The sequence below is a fragment of the Mauremys reevesii genome, linkage group 1, assembly GCF_016161935.1.
Source record: "Mauremys reevesii isolate NIE-2019 linkage group 1, ASM1616193v1, whole genome shotgun sequence".
Lineage (NCBI taxonomy): Eukaryota > Metazoa > Chordata > Testudines > Geoemydidae > Mauremys > Mauremys reevesii.
In genome coordinates, this window is record NC_052623.1 from 49,541,530 (window position 1) to 49,559,401 (window position 17,872).

General features: G+C 43.8%; 1 protein-coding gene and 1 long non-coding RNA gene across 9 annotated transcripts in view; one reads left to right on the forward strand and one right to left on the reverse strand.

Moving 5' to 3' along the window:
- The window catches only part of LOC120402300, a 134,039-nt gene that overhangs the window by 43,726 nt on the left and 72,441 nt on the right, over positions 1-17,872 (forward strand). Inside the window, exon 4 of one of the 3 annotated variants that reach the window (XR_005597124.1) lies at positions 5,419-5,514. The exons of the other annotated variants lie outside the window; for them this stretch is intronic. This is a non-coding gene — a long non-coding RNA (uncharacterized LOC120402300). Of the gene's footprint in view, positions 1-5,418; positions 5,515-17,872 lie in introns of those variants that run through there. 3 annotated transcript variants of the gene reach the window in all.
- Positions 1-17,872, reverse strand: part of USP12 (ubiquitin specific peptidase 12) — a 112,067-nt gene that overhangs the window by 31,350 nt on the left and 62,845 nt on the right. For all 6 annotated transcript variants that reach the window (XM_039532795.1, XM_039532789.1, XM_039532813.1 and 3 more), the window contains exons 5-6: positions 3,447-3,523; positions 3,073-3,156 (exon numbers count right to left, since the gene is read on the reverse strand). In XM_039532795.1, coding sequence (XP_039388729.1) covers positions 3,073-3,156; positions 3,447-3,523 — 161 coding nt within the window. The remainder of the gene's footprint in view (positions 1-3,072; positions 3,157-3,446; positions 3,524-17,872) is intronic.

Sequence of the window (17,872 nt, forward strand, 5' to 3'; positions counted from 1 at the left end):
CTTCATAAACATTGCAAGCACAGGGCACAGAATCCTGCAGTAATTGCAGAGCCGCAAGAAGAACCAAAACGGTGGGAAACATGATTTCTTGGAGGACAGACAGCTTTGGGACGAAATGAGAACCAATTCAAGATTGTTGGTGGCATTCATGGAGCAGCTGCTGGTGGGGGAACACTGCTTCCTGTGCCTGAGAAATGGGCGCTGACTGGAGGAATCGAATCATAATGCAGGCTTGGGATGATGAGCAGTGGCTGCAGAACTTTCATATGCACAAAGCCACATTCCTGGATCTGTGTGTTAAGCTCACCCAAGCCCTCCAGCACACAGACACCAAAATGAGAGCTGTACTGACAGTGGCAAAGCAAGTGTTGATTGCATTTGTGGAAACTTGCGATACCAAATTGCTACCGGTCTGTTGGAAATCAATATGGTGTTGGAAAAATCCACTGCGGAGGCCATCATCATGCAAGTGTACCGGGCCATTAATGGCCTCCTGCTATGCAGGACGGTTACTCTTGGCAATGTGCAGGACACAGTGGATGGATTTGCAGCAATGGGGTTCCCCAATGTGGAACCAACTGCAGTAGAGTGATAGACAGCATATATATCCCCATTTTGGCACCAGACCACCTTGCTACAGAGTACATCAACAGAAAGGACTCCTTTTCTGTGGTTATGCAAGCACTGGTGAATCTCCAGGGACACTTCACTGACATTAGTGTTGTGGTGCATGACACCCGCGTCTTTAAGTAGGAACGTCTTTCCCAACAGGAAGATCATCATTGGGAATCTTAAAATGTCAATAGCGATCCCACATGCAGCTTAGTTGTAACCGTGACGGTCTCAGGATATTAGAGAGACAAGGTGAGTGAGGTAATATCTTTATTGGTCCAACTTCTATTGGTGAGAGAGAGACAAGCTTTCGATAGTGATCTCGACAACCCCACATACCTGTTGCTCTCCTGGCTCATGAAGCTGTACACTGGCCACATCGACAGCACCAAAGAGAGAGTCAACTACTGGCTCAGCAGGTACAGACTGACAGTTGAATGTGCTTTTAGTAGACTGAAGGGACGTTGCCATTGTTTACTCACAAAATTAGACCTCAGTGAGAAAAACATCCCAATGGTTATAGTTTCCTGCTGTATCCTGCATAATATCTGTGAGGCAAAGGGAGAAAAGTTTCCACTGGGGTGGAGGGAAGAGGTGGGCAGCTGTCTCCTGAGTTTGAAAGCCAGACAGAAAGGCTATTAAAATAACTGAACGTGGAGCTAGATGTGAGGGATCACGGGCTTTAAACCCAAGCCAACATGTCCCTAGGCAGTGCCAAGGTGATGACCAACATCCAGAAGCTCACCTGGTTAATCAGGAGAGGGTCCAGAAAAGGGTAAGCTTGCAGAGGGCCCTGCCCCCAAAGCTCCCAAGGGGAAACATCCAGCCCCGTCTGGTTGAAGGGTTCTATATAAACCAGGAAGTAAAAAACAGGAAGTTGTCCGAGCAACTAGCTGCTACTATGGACCCCTCTTCCCTACCTGATTCCTGAGTCCTGCATTCCTGCTTGCTCCTGGTTTCTGTCCTCCTATCCCAGACTCCTGTCTGCTTCTTTTTCCTGCTGTCCTGCCCTACACGCCAAGTCCCTGCTCCTCAAACTTACCTCTGACTGTCTCCAGCTCTGACCTCTGGCTTGCCACCTGACAACGTCTCTGACTCTGACCTTTGGTTTGGTATCTGACATTATCTTTGGTTTTGACCCTTGGCTTCAGCCAATAGGTCTGAGACTGGGTCTGATCACTAGGCCTGACTGCCCATGCCCTGTTCATTGCACTATATAGCTTAGGGAAGCTTTGAAAAAAATCACTGTAATAGTGAGCCACAGTAATGCATTTTGTTGTTCTGTGCTCTACCTGGACCTGCTGTTTTGTGGCCTATTAAGAATTACATGGTGTTTGATGTACATGTATGAATATAACACTGTCAATGCATCTATTGATTTTGCTTGAGAGTGATCCTGTGAGTTGTCACACTGTGCAGTAACACAATTGGTTGCTTTCATAAGCAATAAGCACTCGCTAGCATATGTGACCTAATACAGATGAGTTATGTTTCACATAATGGAATTTTATTTTGAAAAAAAAAAATTCAGTAGGGAAAACAAAACAAAAAAAAAACCACCACACCTATGCAAGAGAAATTAATAAAAAGCATTCTGAACATCTTTCCCAGACCTGACGAAGAGCTCTGTGTTGCTCAAAAACTTGTCTCTTTCACCAACATAGGTTGGTCCAATACACATTACCTCACCTGCAGGAGGCTGGTTGTCTCCCTAATAAAAAACAAATAATTTTCAGTAAAAAACGTTCTTAAAGGTGAAAGAAAAATATTACAATGTTAGGCAAAGGGCAAGACATTTTTCTAAAACAGAAAAAATGTCAGTCTTCCAAGAAACTTTGTGCTGCTTTTTGGAAGGACTATGTCAGGTAGTAGTTTAATATAATAACTTTTAAATTTTTAAAGAAAAGAGAAAAAAGTAAAAATGGTGATATTGTTACTAGATTAATTCTGACTGGATCAAAGAAAAATACAGGTTTGTCAACTATTGCTATGAATCTCTCATGATAGATGTTAAAAGCTATACAGTTAATCTGAATTATTCTATGTATGCTACCTCTACTAAGTAATGCCAATAATGTTTTTGATCTTACCATCTTATCTCAACTTAATATTATAGCTAAGAAAAATACATTCAAGTTTAAAAAGTCATGCAAAAATGTATGATTGTCACTGTTTTACAGCTTGATTTTCACCCACCATTTCTAGTTTGTTTTGTTCCTAAAAAACAAGCTATATTCTTTCTTTGAAATAAATCAAGATGATCAAGAGCCCAAACCAACCACTTATACACTTAAGTAACATTACTCATCTGAATATTTCCATTGAACTCAAAGTAAGTGGAGTACAACTCAGTAAGTTATTCATGATAAGCATCCACAGAACCAGACAGGGAAAACAAAATTTTTGAAAAAGTTAACAAGTTCCAAAAATGGAAATACATATTTTCTAAGTACACTATACCTTTTATGTGCTTCCTGTTTACTGCGACATTCTTCACAGTAATATTTATATTCACTGCATAAAGTTTCTGTATTGCTGAAACCCCTGAATATAACAGAAAGGAAAATGCAAGATGTAGAAACTACCTCTTGATTTTGAAATATATACTGATTTTTAAACAAAACAAAAATCACACCATTTTACATCACAAGTTTACAGGGCTCATTTTAAATAAACAGGGACAATAAGCATTTAACAAACATTTGGACTATCAAATTATCCTGAGCTATTTTGCTTTACTTCTTCCATTTTCATCTTCATCAATTTATTATTAGTTAACATGGTGACAGATGAAAGACTCAAATAAATATATAAGCATTTGTTTGTGCATGTACCTTAAGCAGTGAGTAATTGATGTATTCTGCTCTACATCAACAGAAAGGTCTAAAAAATCTTCATCTTTGCTGCTTATCTGCAGGAAAAAAAGACGGATTATTAAAACAAATCTGCAATAAACTATAACCAAAATTGATTGTACTTATTAACCTCACCATTACTGATATTTTCCACTGCTAGATACTAGATCTTATCCTTGAACGAGAAGAAAAGAGGATGCGTTCACCTCAATCTTTCTAAGTACATACTTAAGTCCTTTTGAAATCTAAGGTGTGGTAGACTTTTCCCTTTCTAATTTAGGATCAGGATAGAAGCTTGGAAAGTGGTACCCTGGTTAGGGGAAAGGAAGACAGAGATTTTGGCAAAAACTAAGATAAGTGTTGAAGATCATCTTGTCACTAGGGAATAGCAAATATGGAGGACTAAGGTGAAGTACAAGAATTCTAATTTTCTTGGCCAACCTGATTGCTACCCAGAACTAATGTCAGAAGGCAGAACCACAAATCTACCAAATGGAAAATCTTGAAGGGCATTTTGCACAACCCTAAGGGGACTAAGTATAGTTGCCCTAGAACCAATGAGGGGCTATCTGAAATGCAGAGGAAAAGATTCCACTGGTACACCACCTATGCAAGACTGAAGATTCTGAAGTGCAGAGCCTTTAATGTAAAAGGGTCTTCAATGGAAAATCTTCTGTAGAAAATCTAATATGGGGGGGATTCTGATTCTTCTTTTTAAAAAAAGGCTTATCCTGTATCATGTGGAAAGTGCTACCTCCGCCTCATCGTACCTCTTTCATTTTCTCTTTTTTGTGGGTGCAGCAGCATGGTAAATAAGGAAGTGTTATTTACGCCTTCTCATAACACATGAACTGGGGGAAATTAATTGGCAGCAGGTTTAAAACAAACAAAAGGAAGTATTTCTTCACACAGCTCATAGTTAACCTGTGTAACTCTTTGCCAGAGGATATTGTGAAGGCCAAGATTATAACAGGGTTAAAAAAAGAACTAGATAAATTCATGGAGGATAGGTCCATCAATGGCTATTAGCCAGAATGGGCAGGGATGGTGTCTTTAGCCTCTGTTTGCCAGAAGCTGGGAATGAGTGACAGGGAAGGGGTCACTTGATGATTACCTGTTCTGTTCATTCTCTCTGGTGCATCTGGCATTGGCCACTGTCGTAAGACAGGATACTGGGCTAGAGGGACCTTTGGTCTGACCCAGTATGGCCGTTCTTATGGTCAGGGCACCCGGAGATGATTTACCACTTCAGGAGTGCCCTGTTGTGGACCAATTCAAGAGATTTAATACACTTGGGTTCTAGGCATTACTGGGCCCAAGATGGTTGTCAGCCTGAGAGCAGAGGGATTTACACCCCTTGGGAAAGAATCAGCAGGTCTAGGCAACACCTATGAGGGTGTATTTTCCTTGCATTAACCTTCTGAACACCAAGAAATGCTAACCCAACTGCATTGGGTGTTTTTGTGCTGTGCTGAGAAGGCATCCTTGTGTGCTAAGATGCTCATGTCCAATGCTATGTGTATTCTGGCTGGGACAAGAGGAGAAAAGGAGGGATAGTATCAGGCTGCCTCATCTCCTGCAGAATCAAGAAACCTTGAAGTATGTGGAGATGTAGATGAGAACCCTAACCCACACTGAAGCACATGTGAATAATAGTGAAGTGACAAAGGAGTGTGAATGGAATTGTCAAACAGATATATTCCTCCTTCAAATCCATATGATCAGCCAAGGCATACTAGCCCAGATGTCCATGACTCTGAGGTAGTACACCTTCCATAAGGATAGGTTACTCACCACGTAGTAACTTCAGTTCAAGATGTGCTGTCCCTTTGTGTAGTGCACTTCTGGGTTGCACAGGTGCTCCATACACTCAGGACTGGAGATTTTTCCTTAGCACTGTCTGCCTGATCCATATGCATGTGTCACCACTCTCCTTGCACTCTACATTTAGGGAATAAAGGAGGCTGCCAAACCACCAGCAACTAAGTTCCTTCACTACCATCAGTCGCCAGCAGGGGAAACCAGGCAATGGGGAATGAGAGCAGGCAGTGCACTAGCCACAGGGACAACATCTTAAAGAACTGAAGTTATTACAAGGTAAGTAACCCCTCCTTCTCCAATTAATTTGTCTTATGTATAGTGCACTTCAGTTCATTCACAAGCAGCGTCTCTTTAAAGGAGGTGGGTGTCTGGTGTCCTATGACACAACAGATTGCAGAACTGCTCTGCTTAAAGCACCATCAGAAGCAGCTGCTTGCACCAAGGGATAGTGTCTCGCAAAGATGTGTACAAAACTTCAATTTGCTGCTATGCAGATGTCAGTAAGGGAGACAACTCTAAGGGACACTTCAGATGCTGCCTGAGCTCTAGTCAAGTGTGCTTTCACAAATGCCCTCAAGGGAGATATTAATCTTGTAGCAGAGTAGGATGCACACTGAGATCTATTTCAACTATTTCTGGTACGAAATGGCCTCTCCTTTCATTTGTTCCACAAATGACACAAAGTCTATGACATTTGAAGCAATTTCATCCTTTGCAGGTAAAAGGTAAGAGCCCTACACACATCCAGTAAGTGCCATGCGACCTCTTCCCTGCTAGAAAGAGGTTTATTGTTAAAAACAGTAGCTGGATACTTTAGTTCATGTGAAACTCTGATACCACCTTAAGAATGAATTTCAGATGTAGTCTCATGGATACCTTGGCCTAGTGGAGAACTGTATTGGGGCAGGGGGGAGGAGAAGGAAGGGGAAATAAGCCATGAGCACTGCCCAGCTCTTAGACGCTGACTGAGATAATAGTGACCAAAAATGCTATCTTCATGGAGATATGTAGTAGAGAGCACGATGCCAGGGGCTTGAACAAAGACTTAGTAAGGGTTGATAAAACAAGGTTCAAGCCCCAGGCTAGTACATGTTTTGCCACTGGAGGGAAGTCTAGAATTACATCTTTCAGGAAGTGGGTAGTGACTGGGTGGGAAAAGAGAGAGTAAATGTACATCTATGCTGCACACTCTTCACAGTGGCATGTAGAATACATACACTATGCCTCCCTAGCATGGGTATAAATAGCAATGTAGCTGGTGCTGCACTGCTTTGGAATGTAAAGATAGTCCTGAACCCTGAAGGTATGCACCCTATACAGCTTTCTACACGCTAAAGCAGTGGCTCCCATGTCTACACTGCTATTTTTAGCAGTATAGTTTCCTGCTGCCTCCTCATTGATAGAGCTTTTCCCCATCACAGGAGAGTTGCCAAAGCTTGTCCCCATGGCAGGGAAACACTCGGGAAGCAAGGAGGCAGTGGGGAAAAGGCTCCGCCAGCTCCTCACACCTGGAGCTTTTCCCTGCTACCTCTCCCTTGTCAGAGTCTTTCACTGACGCAAGGAGCTATACAATACAGTGTGGATGCAGCCTGCTTTCTACCCGGGCATGTAGCTACACACATACAGCACGCTGTCACCAGTGGTGTGCAGTGTAGACATAGCCTACCCTGAGAGACCCAAACGACAGCCCTGAAGATGTTACGTAGAAGAGGTAGCTCACTACACGTGGATTCTTTGCTCTAAAGAAGGAAATTCCTTGTCTATTAAAACAACAAAATGCAAATCTTCTCCATTTTTATTTGTAAAATTTCCCAGTAGAGTCCCTTTCTGCTGCTGCTCAAAATACCCTGTACATCAGCTCAACAGGCATTTTCTAACACTGACATCCAACCAAGTACCATCCCCTCAGGTGAAGCATAGCTGATTTGGGTTGGCAAGTCCGCCCTTTCCCCTAGGTTAATATCCAGGGGAAGGCAGTGAGGAGGTCAGGACAGTTGCAAAAGAATAGGGTACTAGAAATGAAGGTCCCAACCTGATGCTATGAGGGCAACTTGCACCTTGTATATTCTGATTTTCTTCAACACTTAGGGTATGGCTACACTACGGGATTATTCCAATTTTACAGAAACCAGTATTTGGAAACAGACTGTATAAAGTCGAGTGCACGCAGCCACACTAAGCACATTAATTCGGTGGTGCACATCCATGTACCGAGGCTAGCGTCAATTTCCAGAGCATTGCACTGTGGGTAGCTATCCCATAGCTTCTGCAGTCTCCCCCACCCACTGGAATTCTGGGTTGAGATCCCAATGCACGATGGGGCAAAAAGTATCGCGGGTGATTCTGGGTAAATGTCGTCAGTCAATCCTCCCTCTTTGAAAGCAAAGGCAGACAATCATTTTGCGCCCTTTTCCCCGGATTGCCCTGGCAGACGCCATAGCACAACAACCATGGAGCCCGTTCAGAGTTTTTTCACTGTCACCATATGTCTACTGGATGCTGCTGACAGACGCGGTACTGCAGTGCTATACAGCAGTATCCCCTTGCCTTTGCAAGTTAGCAGAGACGGTTACCAGTCATATTGTACTGTCTGCTGCTGTCATGGGTGCTCCTGGCTGGCCTCGGGCGCATGGACAAAAATGGGAATGACTGCCCAGGTCATTCCCTTCTTTAAGTTTTGTCTAATGGAGAGTTAGTCCTGCCTAGAATATCAGGCAAGTCTACTAAAAAACCAGAGAGGCAAACAGCCGCTCACGGTCAAAGCCCCAGACATCCTGCAGAAATGATGAGCTGCATGCCATTCTAGGGGGTGCCCCTGCAACAACCCCACCTGTTGCTTCCCTCCTCCCACAGTCAGTGCTCCTTCCTTTCCCTCCTGGGCTACTGTGGCAGTTATCCCCCCATTTGTGTGTTGAAGTAATAAAGAATGCAGGAATAAGAAACAACACTGACTTTATTGAGATAAAACGGGGGGAAGCAACCTCCAGCTGCTATGATATTCCAGGCAGGATTGAATCTCCATTAGACATTAAAGGCGGTGGGGGGGAGTGCAGCCCCCAACTGCTATGATATTCCAGGAGACAAAACTTAAAGAAGGGAATGACAGGGAGTCATTCCCATTTTTGCCCAGGCACCCCTGGCTGACCTCACCAAGGCCAGCCAGTAGCACTCACGGGATGATGACGATGGATACCAGTCCTATTGTACTGTCTGCCATCCGCAAGGCAAGGCAAGGGGATGCTGCTGTGTAGCACTGCAGCACCGCGTCTGCCAGCAGCATCCAGTAGACATACGGTGACATTGAAAAAAGGCGAGAAACGATTTTTTTCCCTTTTCTTTCACAGGGGGCATGGGGGGGAATTGACGACATATACCCTGAACCACCCATGACAATGTTTTGGGCATTGGGAGCTCAGCCAAGAATGCAAATGGTTTTCGAAGACTGCAGGAACTGTGGGATAGCTCGAGTCCTCAGTCCCTCCTCCCTCCATGAGCGTCCATTTGATTCTTTGGCTTTCTATTATGCTTGTCACGCAGCACTGTGCTGAGTCCCTGCTGTGGCCTCTGTCTATCATAGCCTTGGAGATTTTTTCAAATGCTTTGGCATTTCGTCTTTTGGAACGGAGTTCTGATAGAACAGATTCATCTCCCCATACAGAGATCAGCTTCAGTATCTCCCATACAGTCCATGCTGGAGCTCTTTTTTGATTCTGGGACTGCATGGTCACCTGTGCTGATCAGCGCTCCACGCTGGGCAAAGAGGAAATGAAATTCAAATGTTCGCAGGGCTTTTCCTGTCTACCTGGCCAGTGCATCCGAGTTCAGATTGCTGTCCAGAGCAGTCACAATAGTGCACTGTGGGATAGCTCCCGGAGGCCAATACCGTCGAATTGCGGCCACACTAATCCCAAAATGGCAATACCGATTTCAGCGCTACTCCCCTCGTCGGGGAGGAGTACAGATATCGGTATTAAGAGCCCTTTATATCAATATAAAGGGCTTCGTTGTGTGGACGGGTGCAGGGTTAATTCGGTTTAACGCTGCTAAATTCAATATAAACTCGTAGTGTAGACCAGGCCTTAAAGTAATAAGGTAATTTGGAGAGGAACGAGTGTTTCAGGACTCCTGACCATTACGTGAGAAAAACATGACCCAAATCACCTGGCACTTGTTCACATGGGACATGACGAGATCTGTGGATGCAAGATCCCACACCCATAACATCTCCCAGAAAGTTGGGTCATGCTGGTCCCATTCAAATTCTGTGGAGAAATGTCTGCTTATAGAATCTACCAGAATGTTTTGGATTCCTGGCAGGTGGACAGCAGTCAGGGTAATATACATGGGAATGCTATAGTTCCAAGGGCAACGGATCCACACAAAGCTGAGGAGTGTGCGCCTCCTTGCTTGTTGATGTTATAGGCTGCCATCACATCCAATAACACATCCACTGCCCCAGCCCTTTAAATAATCGCGGGAGCCCTGGGGAAGCAACGGGAGCCCCGGACTTTTTACCCCACAGCTCCAGCAGTGGGGCTCTGGTGGCAATTTAAAGGGCCTGGGGCTCCAGCCCCTGCTGGGAGCCCCAGGCCCTTTAAATTGCCCCCTGGGGAAGCCGGGCCACCCCAGTACAGCACACTGGCTCTTGCTGGTATGCCATACTAGGGTTTGGGTGCGGGGCCCTCTTAGGAGTGGGGCCCCGATTCAGGGGAAGTGGTTGAATTGGCCTAAAGCCAGCCCTGCCAACAAGTTGGGAGGTGGGAGAAAAAATAGGTACTCTGACCCTTTAACAGGTACAAAATGTTTGTTTTTAGCCCATAGGGATACTGGTGGGATCATGGCAAGCATCTGCCAAAGAGTTCTGGTAGGTTATAGAGGATGGTCTTAATAGGGGCACAACTCAGACTCATGCTATTCAAGATGTCCAGCAGTTTGTGTGGTGCTTTCTGGACCTTTTCCATGGGGATTTGTAGCGACTCTGTCACCTTCTTAAGTAAGTCCTGGAAGGCCTTTGTGTAATCAGGATGTGGTGGTGAAGCTGAAATCACCCCCTTGTCTCGGGAACAGGAGGATAAGGTCACTAGCACAGAATCCTCCTGCTCATGTTGCACTTTTCTTATTTATGCTGCAATAATTGCATGTCTTCAGGAGGTTGACAAAGCTCTTCCTTTATCCTCTTGTTAGACAAGAGACCTTACTGGGCAGTAGTTTCACAGATCTTCCAGGCCCCAATACTACCACTGTGGGATCTCATACCTCCTTGGTGCAGGGCCTTGGTACAGTACAAGGTACCAGAAGGCATAGTGGGGTACTCTTTCACATAAGAGTAGTGAGATACCTTGGAGACACTTGATGTTCTGTCTGGGCTCAATCCTCTCAAAGAACCCTTCAGAGCACAGTCCAAGAGTGGGTGTCTGTCATAGTTCTCTTATGACTCTGAAGTTGTGAAGCTCAGATCCAGTGTGAGCACCCTGTTGTTGATAGTACCGTGTTTCAACACCTACTTTTACATGAGGATGGAGAGGAATACTATAGGGATAATGATACTAGATCCCAACATGTGATACCAGAATGGCGCCTGGAAGGGAATGGAACATATATTCCGAGAACACTGGAGTCAAGAAGCGAGCCAAAGTCAATGGAGTAGTTTCCATAGCTCAAGCTATTGAACTAGAGGGCAACAGATCCATGGATACCAAAGTGGGTTTTGGTGTCAAAGAACCACTCCCACTACTGGAGGTACTGCTGTTTTTTTATTTGAGGAAGTCCCAGACTGGTCCTTCCTGGTACTGGATGGTCCCACTTCAGAGCACAAAGCTCCCAATGACTTGGTATGGGATGGGGACTTCTACCTCTTTTTAGAAGTCTTGGTCAGAGGATCTTCCCTCTTGTCCTTATGGTAGCATTTGTGTCTCTTTTCCCTTATCTGTCTTAGCTCTGTTCTCTAATGTCTCCTGGAGTCAGACGGGAGACAGAGGTCTTGGAACTGTCCAGAACCAAATAAGAGGGACCATTCCTAACCCCCACTTTTTTTTGGGGGGGGGGGGTCTCTCCAGTCAGAAATTGTTTCTGTCTTCATGGGCGCCTCCATGAGGAACATATGGGGTCAGAACTCCCTATACTTCTAAGTCCTACTTGGGAACAACCTGCATAAACTGCAGCCAGAAGGGATGTGGGTTATCCCCAGGCAGTACAGACAAGTGTCATGAAATCTGTGACCAGGAAGGGTTTATGTCATTTAATGAAATTTTTGAAGCCAGGAATGATCCTTGACATACTCTCCAGCAACAGTTGGAAGATAGAAGTTTTTTTGTTTTTATTTGTTGTTGTTGGGGTTTGGGGGGGGGGGGGCAGAAAGGAGCTCAGCAACTCCCTGCCCTGGAGTGTGTGTGTGTGGGGGGGGGGTGTTCTGAAAGTTAGGAGAGAGTTTCTCAGATGCGGTTCCTTAACTATCTATTTAAAAGTTTACAGAAAGAAGCTGAACTCAGTACAGACACTGAAGCTCCAACCAAGACCACAAGTGGTAAGAAAGAACTAAGATGGTGACAGTCTGACAGCTCCCCTTATCTCCTTGGCGAGGAGCATGAGGAGAGCAGGGGCACACATGCAGACCAGATGTAAAGTGCCAGGGAAAAAAATCTCCAGCCCTGGGTACATGTGTAACCCTGAAGTGCACTACACATAGGGACAGTCACTCAAAAAAAGAATCAGCCCTTCAGAGGACTCAGATATTGTCTGGTGAATAATGTCACATGGGTGCACAAAGCCACAAAGACTAACATTTGTAGAATCACTCCATATTTCTCAAAGGTTCGGAGGTCACAAAGTATATGGTTCATCTCTGTGCCAAGAAAGATTTTGCAGTTGTGGAGTCCACATAGGCTACAATCCTACCTTTTGTACTGGCATGAAAATGGACTTTTGTTTAGATGAAGCCCAACGATCTACAAACAGAATGCACACCTTGAGAATCTATGACACACTTTGTGAGTAGCATGTTAGGTACAGGCATGCTTGGGTGTCTGAGAAAAGCAGTTATATTTTCAGTTTAGTAAAAATGTTTAGTTCTGTACAAAGACCAGATCTTGGTGTAATATTATTAGAAGTCTTCTCCTACTCCAGATTGGAAGTGTATCTGATGATCCATCTGCATCACTGAATATACCTGCAATCTACTGTTGACTTCCAAAGGATTCTGGATTTTTTTTTTTTAAACCTTTCTGGAAAAAGAGGAACAGGAAATGCCACATTGTTATAATGTCATCAGCCAGCAAATTACTAACTTCACAGTCCTAGAGACTGCCTCAGCTAATGATCTCCTTGAAGCATCCCTACAGAAGCTCTGGTCCCTGTTGGTGAGTTTCCCTCACCTTTTAAGGAAGCTGATTGACTGGTTTTGTCTGTTACAACTGCAGAAATTGCTTCAGTCAGTGCCTTGCTCCACTGAGGTAGGCAAGGTTTTCCTCAGTGCAAGTAGGAAAAAAACAAACCCTTAAAGGTCCTCCAGGAAAGCACCGTTGAAATTTCTCTTTTCAAAGCCTTCTCTCAAAGACAAATAACAAACAGACCTGGCCAGAAAGCTCACTTTCTATATGTTGCTTTTAAAGCAGGAATTCTAGAGAGGCAGAGGGGGGAAAACTATAGAGAGTAGGAATATCCTGGATGTGACTGTTTTTCATCCTACCTATCAGAGCAAGTGAGAAGGAGGAACCCAGTGTGTGTAGCATCACAAATTGAGCCACAGAATAGGGAGAAGCAACAGAGAGCCCTGTGGCACCTTTAAGACTAACAAACGTATTGGAGCATAAGCTTTCGTGGGTGAATACCCACTTCGTCAGATGCATAGGGAGATTTAGCATTTCTGTTATTTCAGATATCACAATAAAACTTGGTATACAAATCAGCCAAGTTGAAAACATGTTTCACATCAGGCAGGGTAAATTAGCTGTTTCTTTGGTGTCACAAGAGAAAAAAGCCCCCATGCTTTCTGATCTTAAGTGCCAAATTAAACTGTCCAGAACAGGATCAACTACTGTTTTGACTAAATAGTAGATCAAACTAGATGCAACAACCTGAATAATTAATTGAGTTAATGAACAAACTTTTGTCTTAATTTTGAATTTCTTATAGATTCATAGATTCTAGGACTGGAAGGGACCTCGAGAGGTCATCGAGTCCAGTCCCCTGCCCTCATGGCAGGACCAAATACTGTCTAGACCATCCCTGATGGACATTTATCTAACCTACTCTTAAATATCTCCAGAGATGGAGATTCCACAACCTCCCTAGACAATTTATTCCAGTGTTTAACCACCCTGACAGGAACTTTTTCCTAATGTCCAACCTAAACCTCCCTGGCTGCAGTTTAAGCCCATTGCTTCTTGTTCTATCATTAGAGGCTAAGGTGAACAAGTTTTCTCCCTCCTCCTGATGACACCCTTTTAGATACCTGAAAACTGCTATCATGTCCCCTCTCAGTCTTCTCTTTTCCAAACTAAACAAACCCAATTATTTCAGCCTTCCTTCGTAGGTCATGTTCTCAAGACCTTTAATCATTCTTGTTGCTCTTCTCTGGACCCTCTCCAATTTCTCCACATCTTAAATAGTTATCACTTAAAAGTACTAAGTATTTTTGTTACAAATGCCAACCAAGATTGTGGCCCCCACTGTGCTAGGTGCTGTACACACACACGAGACTGCCCCTCCCTAAAGAATTAACAATTCAAATAAACACCACAGTGCTGGAGAAAAGAAGTATTTTGCAGATAGGGAAGTGAGGCACAGAGAAATCAAGTGACTTGCCCAGTCACACACCAATTCAGTGGCAGAGCCAAGAGCTGAAGCCAAGTATCAAAAAACTCAGTCCACTACCTTAACCACAAGACCATCCTTTCTCTCAAAACAATATTTTATTGTTTGACTGAAAAAATCTGCTTTTAGAAACAGGTGGCTATTTATAGCAGTCTTGAACTCAGACAAGAAAAAACTAGCAAAAATGTAAAATCTATCAAACAAAGAAGGAAGACAAAAGCTTTCTCTTAAAAAAAAAAATTACCCAGTGCTCTATGTAGCACAAAAGCTTGTGCCTTCCACCAACAGAAATTGGTCCAATAAAAGATATTACCTCACCTCTCTTGTCTTTCTCAAAGTTCTGTCATGCCAATGAGAAATTAATAGCTCAGCAAGTCTAAAAATATTGTTTTCAGTTTTGTTCCCAAAATGCTGCCCAAAACAGATAAATTTAAAACAGATCTGCCCATTCCAATAACCAAAACACAAACTCTTGAATACTACATTAAAATCAACAAATTTTGCTTTTGACAAAGCTACCTTTTTACCAGAAAGAAGTCATGAGGGAAAAAATTAGTTCCAATACCCAGAAGTGAATTCAACATCTCTTATTACCCACCGTATATACTATATAACTGCTGAAAATCATGTGGTACATCCAAGTCAATTGAGCTGGAAGATATACTTGTGGATCAATTTTCAGAGTGGTAGCCATGTTAGTCTACAAAAACAAAGAGGAGTCCTTGTGGCACCTCAGAGACTAACAAATTTATTTGGGCATAAGCTTTCATGAACTACAACCCATTTCATCAGATGAATGACGTGAAAAATACAGGAGCAAGTATAAATACATGAAAGCATGGGGGCTGCTTTACCAAGTATGAGGTCAGTCTAACGAGAAATCAATTAACAGCAGGATACCAAGGGAGGAAAAAAATTTTTTGAAGTGATAAGAGAGTGGCCCATGATACCACGTTCTACAGGCCATTACCCTCTGTCCCCAATGAGGATTACCAAAAGAAACTATATCATCTGCTCAAGAAACTCCCAAAGAAGCACAGGAACAAATCTACACTGACACACCCCTAAAGCCCCGACCAGGAGTATTCTACCTGCTACCCAAAATCCATAAACCTGGGAATATTGGACGCCGCATCATCTCAGGCATTGGCACCCTGACCGCAGGATTATCTGGCTATGTAGATTCTCTCCTCAGGCCCTATGCTACCAGCACTCCCAGCTATCTTCGAGACACCACTGATTTCCTGAGGAAACTACAAACACTATCCTAGCCACTATGGATGTAGAAGCCCTCTACACAAACATTCCACACAAAGATGGACTACAAGCCATCAGGAATAGCATCCCCGATACCATCACGGCAAACCTGGTGGCTGAACTTTGTCTTCACCCACAACTATTTCAGATTTGGGGACAATGTATACCTTCAAGTCAGCGGGACTGCTATGGGTACCTGCATGGCCCCTCAGTATGCCAACATTTTTATGGCTGATTTAGAGCAACGCCTCCTCAGCTCTCGTCCCCTTACACCCTTACTCTACTTGCACTACATTGATGACATCTTCATCATCTGTACCCATGGGAAGGAGGACCTTGAGGAATTCCACCAAGATTTCAACAATTTCCACCCCACCATCAACCTCAGCCTGGACCAGTCCACACAAGAGGTCCACTTCCTAGACACTACAGTGCTAATAAGCGATGGTCACATAAACACCACCCTATACTGGAAACCTACTGACCGCTATACTTACCTACATGCTTCCAGCTTTCATCCAGACCACATCACACGATCCATTGTCTACAGCCAAGCTCTAAGATACAATCACATTTGCTCCGATCCCTCAAACAGAGACAAACACCTACAGAATCTCTATCAAGCATTCTTAAAACTGCAATACCCACCTGGTGAAGTGAAGAAACAGATTGACAGAGTCAGAAGGGTATCCAGAAGTCACCTACTACAAGATAGGCCCAACGAAGAAAGAGAACACCACTAGATGTCACCTACAGCCCCCAACTAAAACCCCTCCAGCGCATCATCAAGGATCTACATCCTATCCTGAAGGACGATCCTTCACTCTCACAGACCTTGGGAGACAGGCCAGTCCTTGCCTACAGATAGCCTCCCAACCTAAAGCAAATACTCACCAGCAACATCACACCACACAACAAAAACACCAATTCAGGAACCAAACCCTGCTACAAACCCCACTGCAAACTCTGTCCACATATCTATTCAAGGGACACCATCATAGGACCTAACCACATCAACCACACCATCTGAGGCTCATTCACCTGCACATCTACCAATGTGATATATGCCACCATGTGCCAGCAATGTCCCTCTGCCATGTACATTGGCCAAACCAGATAGTCTCTACGCAAAAGAATAAATGGACACAAACCTGCCATCAGAAATCATAACATTCAAAAACAAGTAGAACAACACTTCAGTCTCTCTGGTCACTCAATAGCAGACCTAAAAGTGGCAATTCTTCAACAAAAAAACTTCAAAAACAAACTAACATGAAGCTGCAGAATTGGAATTAATTTGCAAACTGGATGCCATCAGATTAGGCCTGAATGAAGACTGGGAATGGCTGGGTCATTACAAAACCTAAACTTAATTTCCACAATACTGATTTTTCCCTACTGTTACTCACACCTTCTTGTCAACTGTCTGTAATGGACAACTCTCTTACCACTTCAAAAGTTATTTTTCCTCCCTTGGTATCCTGCTGTTAATTGATTTATCTCATTAGACTGACCTCACACTTGGTAAAGCAACCCCCATCCTTTCATGTATTTATACCTGCTCCTATATTTTTCACATCATGCATCTGATGAAGTGGGTTCTAGCCCACGAAAGCTTATGCCCAAATAAATTTGTTAGTCTCTAAGGTACCACAAGGACTTCTTGTTGTTTTTGTGGATCAATAACTTCCTTTAAAAGAAATAAGGCAAAACACCCTAAAGTCAGGGATATGACTAGGATTGCTTCTACAACCCAGGAATCCCCTTCTGCTGCCCAAAAAGGCATTGTATGTTAACATTACTCTACAGCTATAATGAAGTTTTATCTAGAGCCCTAAAAAGGTGACATTCTTCCACCACACATTTTCTACCTCTGCGCATTCCCTTCTACTTGCATAGTCTCCTATATATCTATGCATGGTACTTATTTGAGTGCCTAATAATCTAAGAAGAAATTACTTACCTTGTGCAAGTAACGATGGTTCTTTGAGATGTGTATTGCCATGGGTGCTCCACTGTAGGTGTGCTTGCATCCCTGCGCTGCTGATCGGAGAACTTCGACAGTAGTGTCCATTAAGCCTGCACATGCACCGTCTGTCCTTGTGCCCTTCCACGAGGCTAGCTACTGTAGGCAGGCTAACCCTCCTTAGTTCCTTCTCTACCAAAATCATTGACAAGAACTCTGAAGTAGAGGGGAGGAGGGTAAGTTGTGGAGCACCTATAAGGACACACATCTCAAAGAACTATTGTTACTGCACAAGGTGAGTAAATTCTTCTTCAAGTAGTGTCACTATAGGTGCTCCACTGTAGGTGACTCCTAAGCAGTATCTCTGCAGGAGGGCTTGGACTTCGGAGTTGGGTCACTTACATACAGATCACCACTGTGGAGCTGCAAATGACATTGGATGGCAAGTCCCCAGTGATCGCAAAATGTTCTACAAAGGAATGGACTGACGTCTATGTCACCTGTCTACAGATCACTGAGATAGGGACATTTTTGAGGAAGGCAATGGATG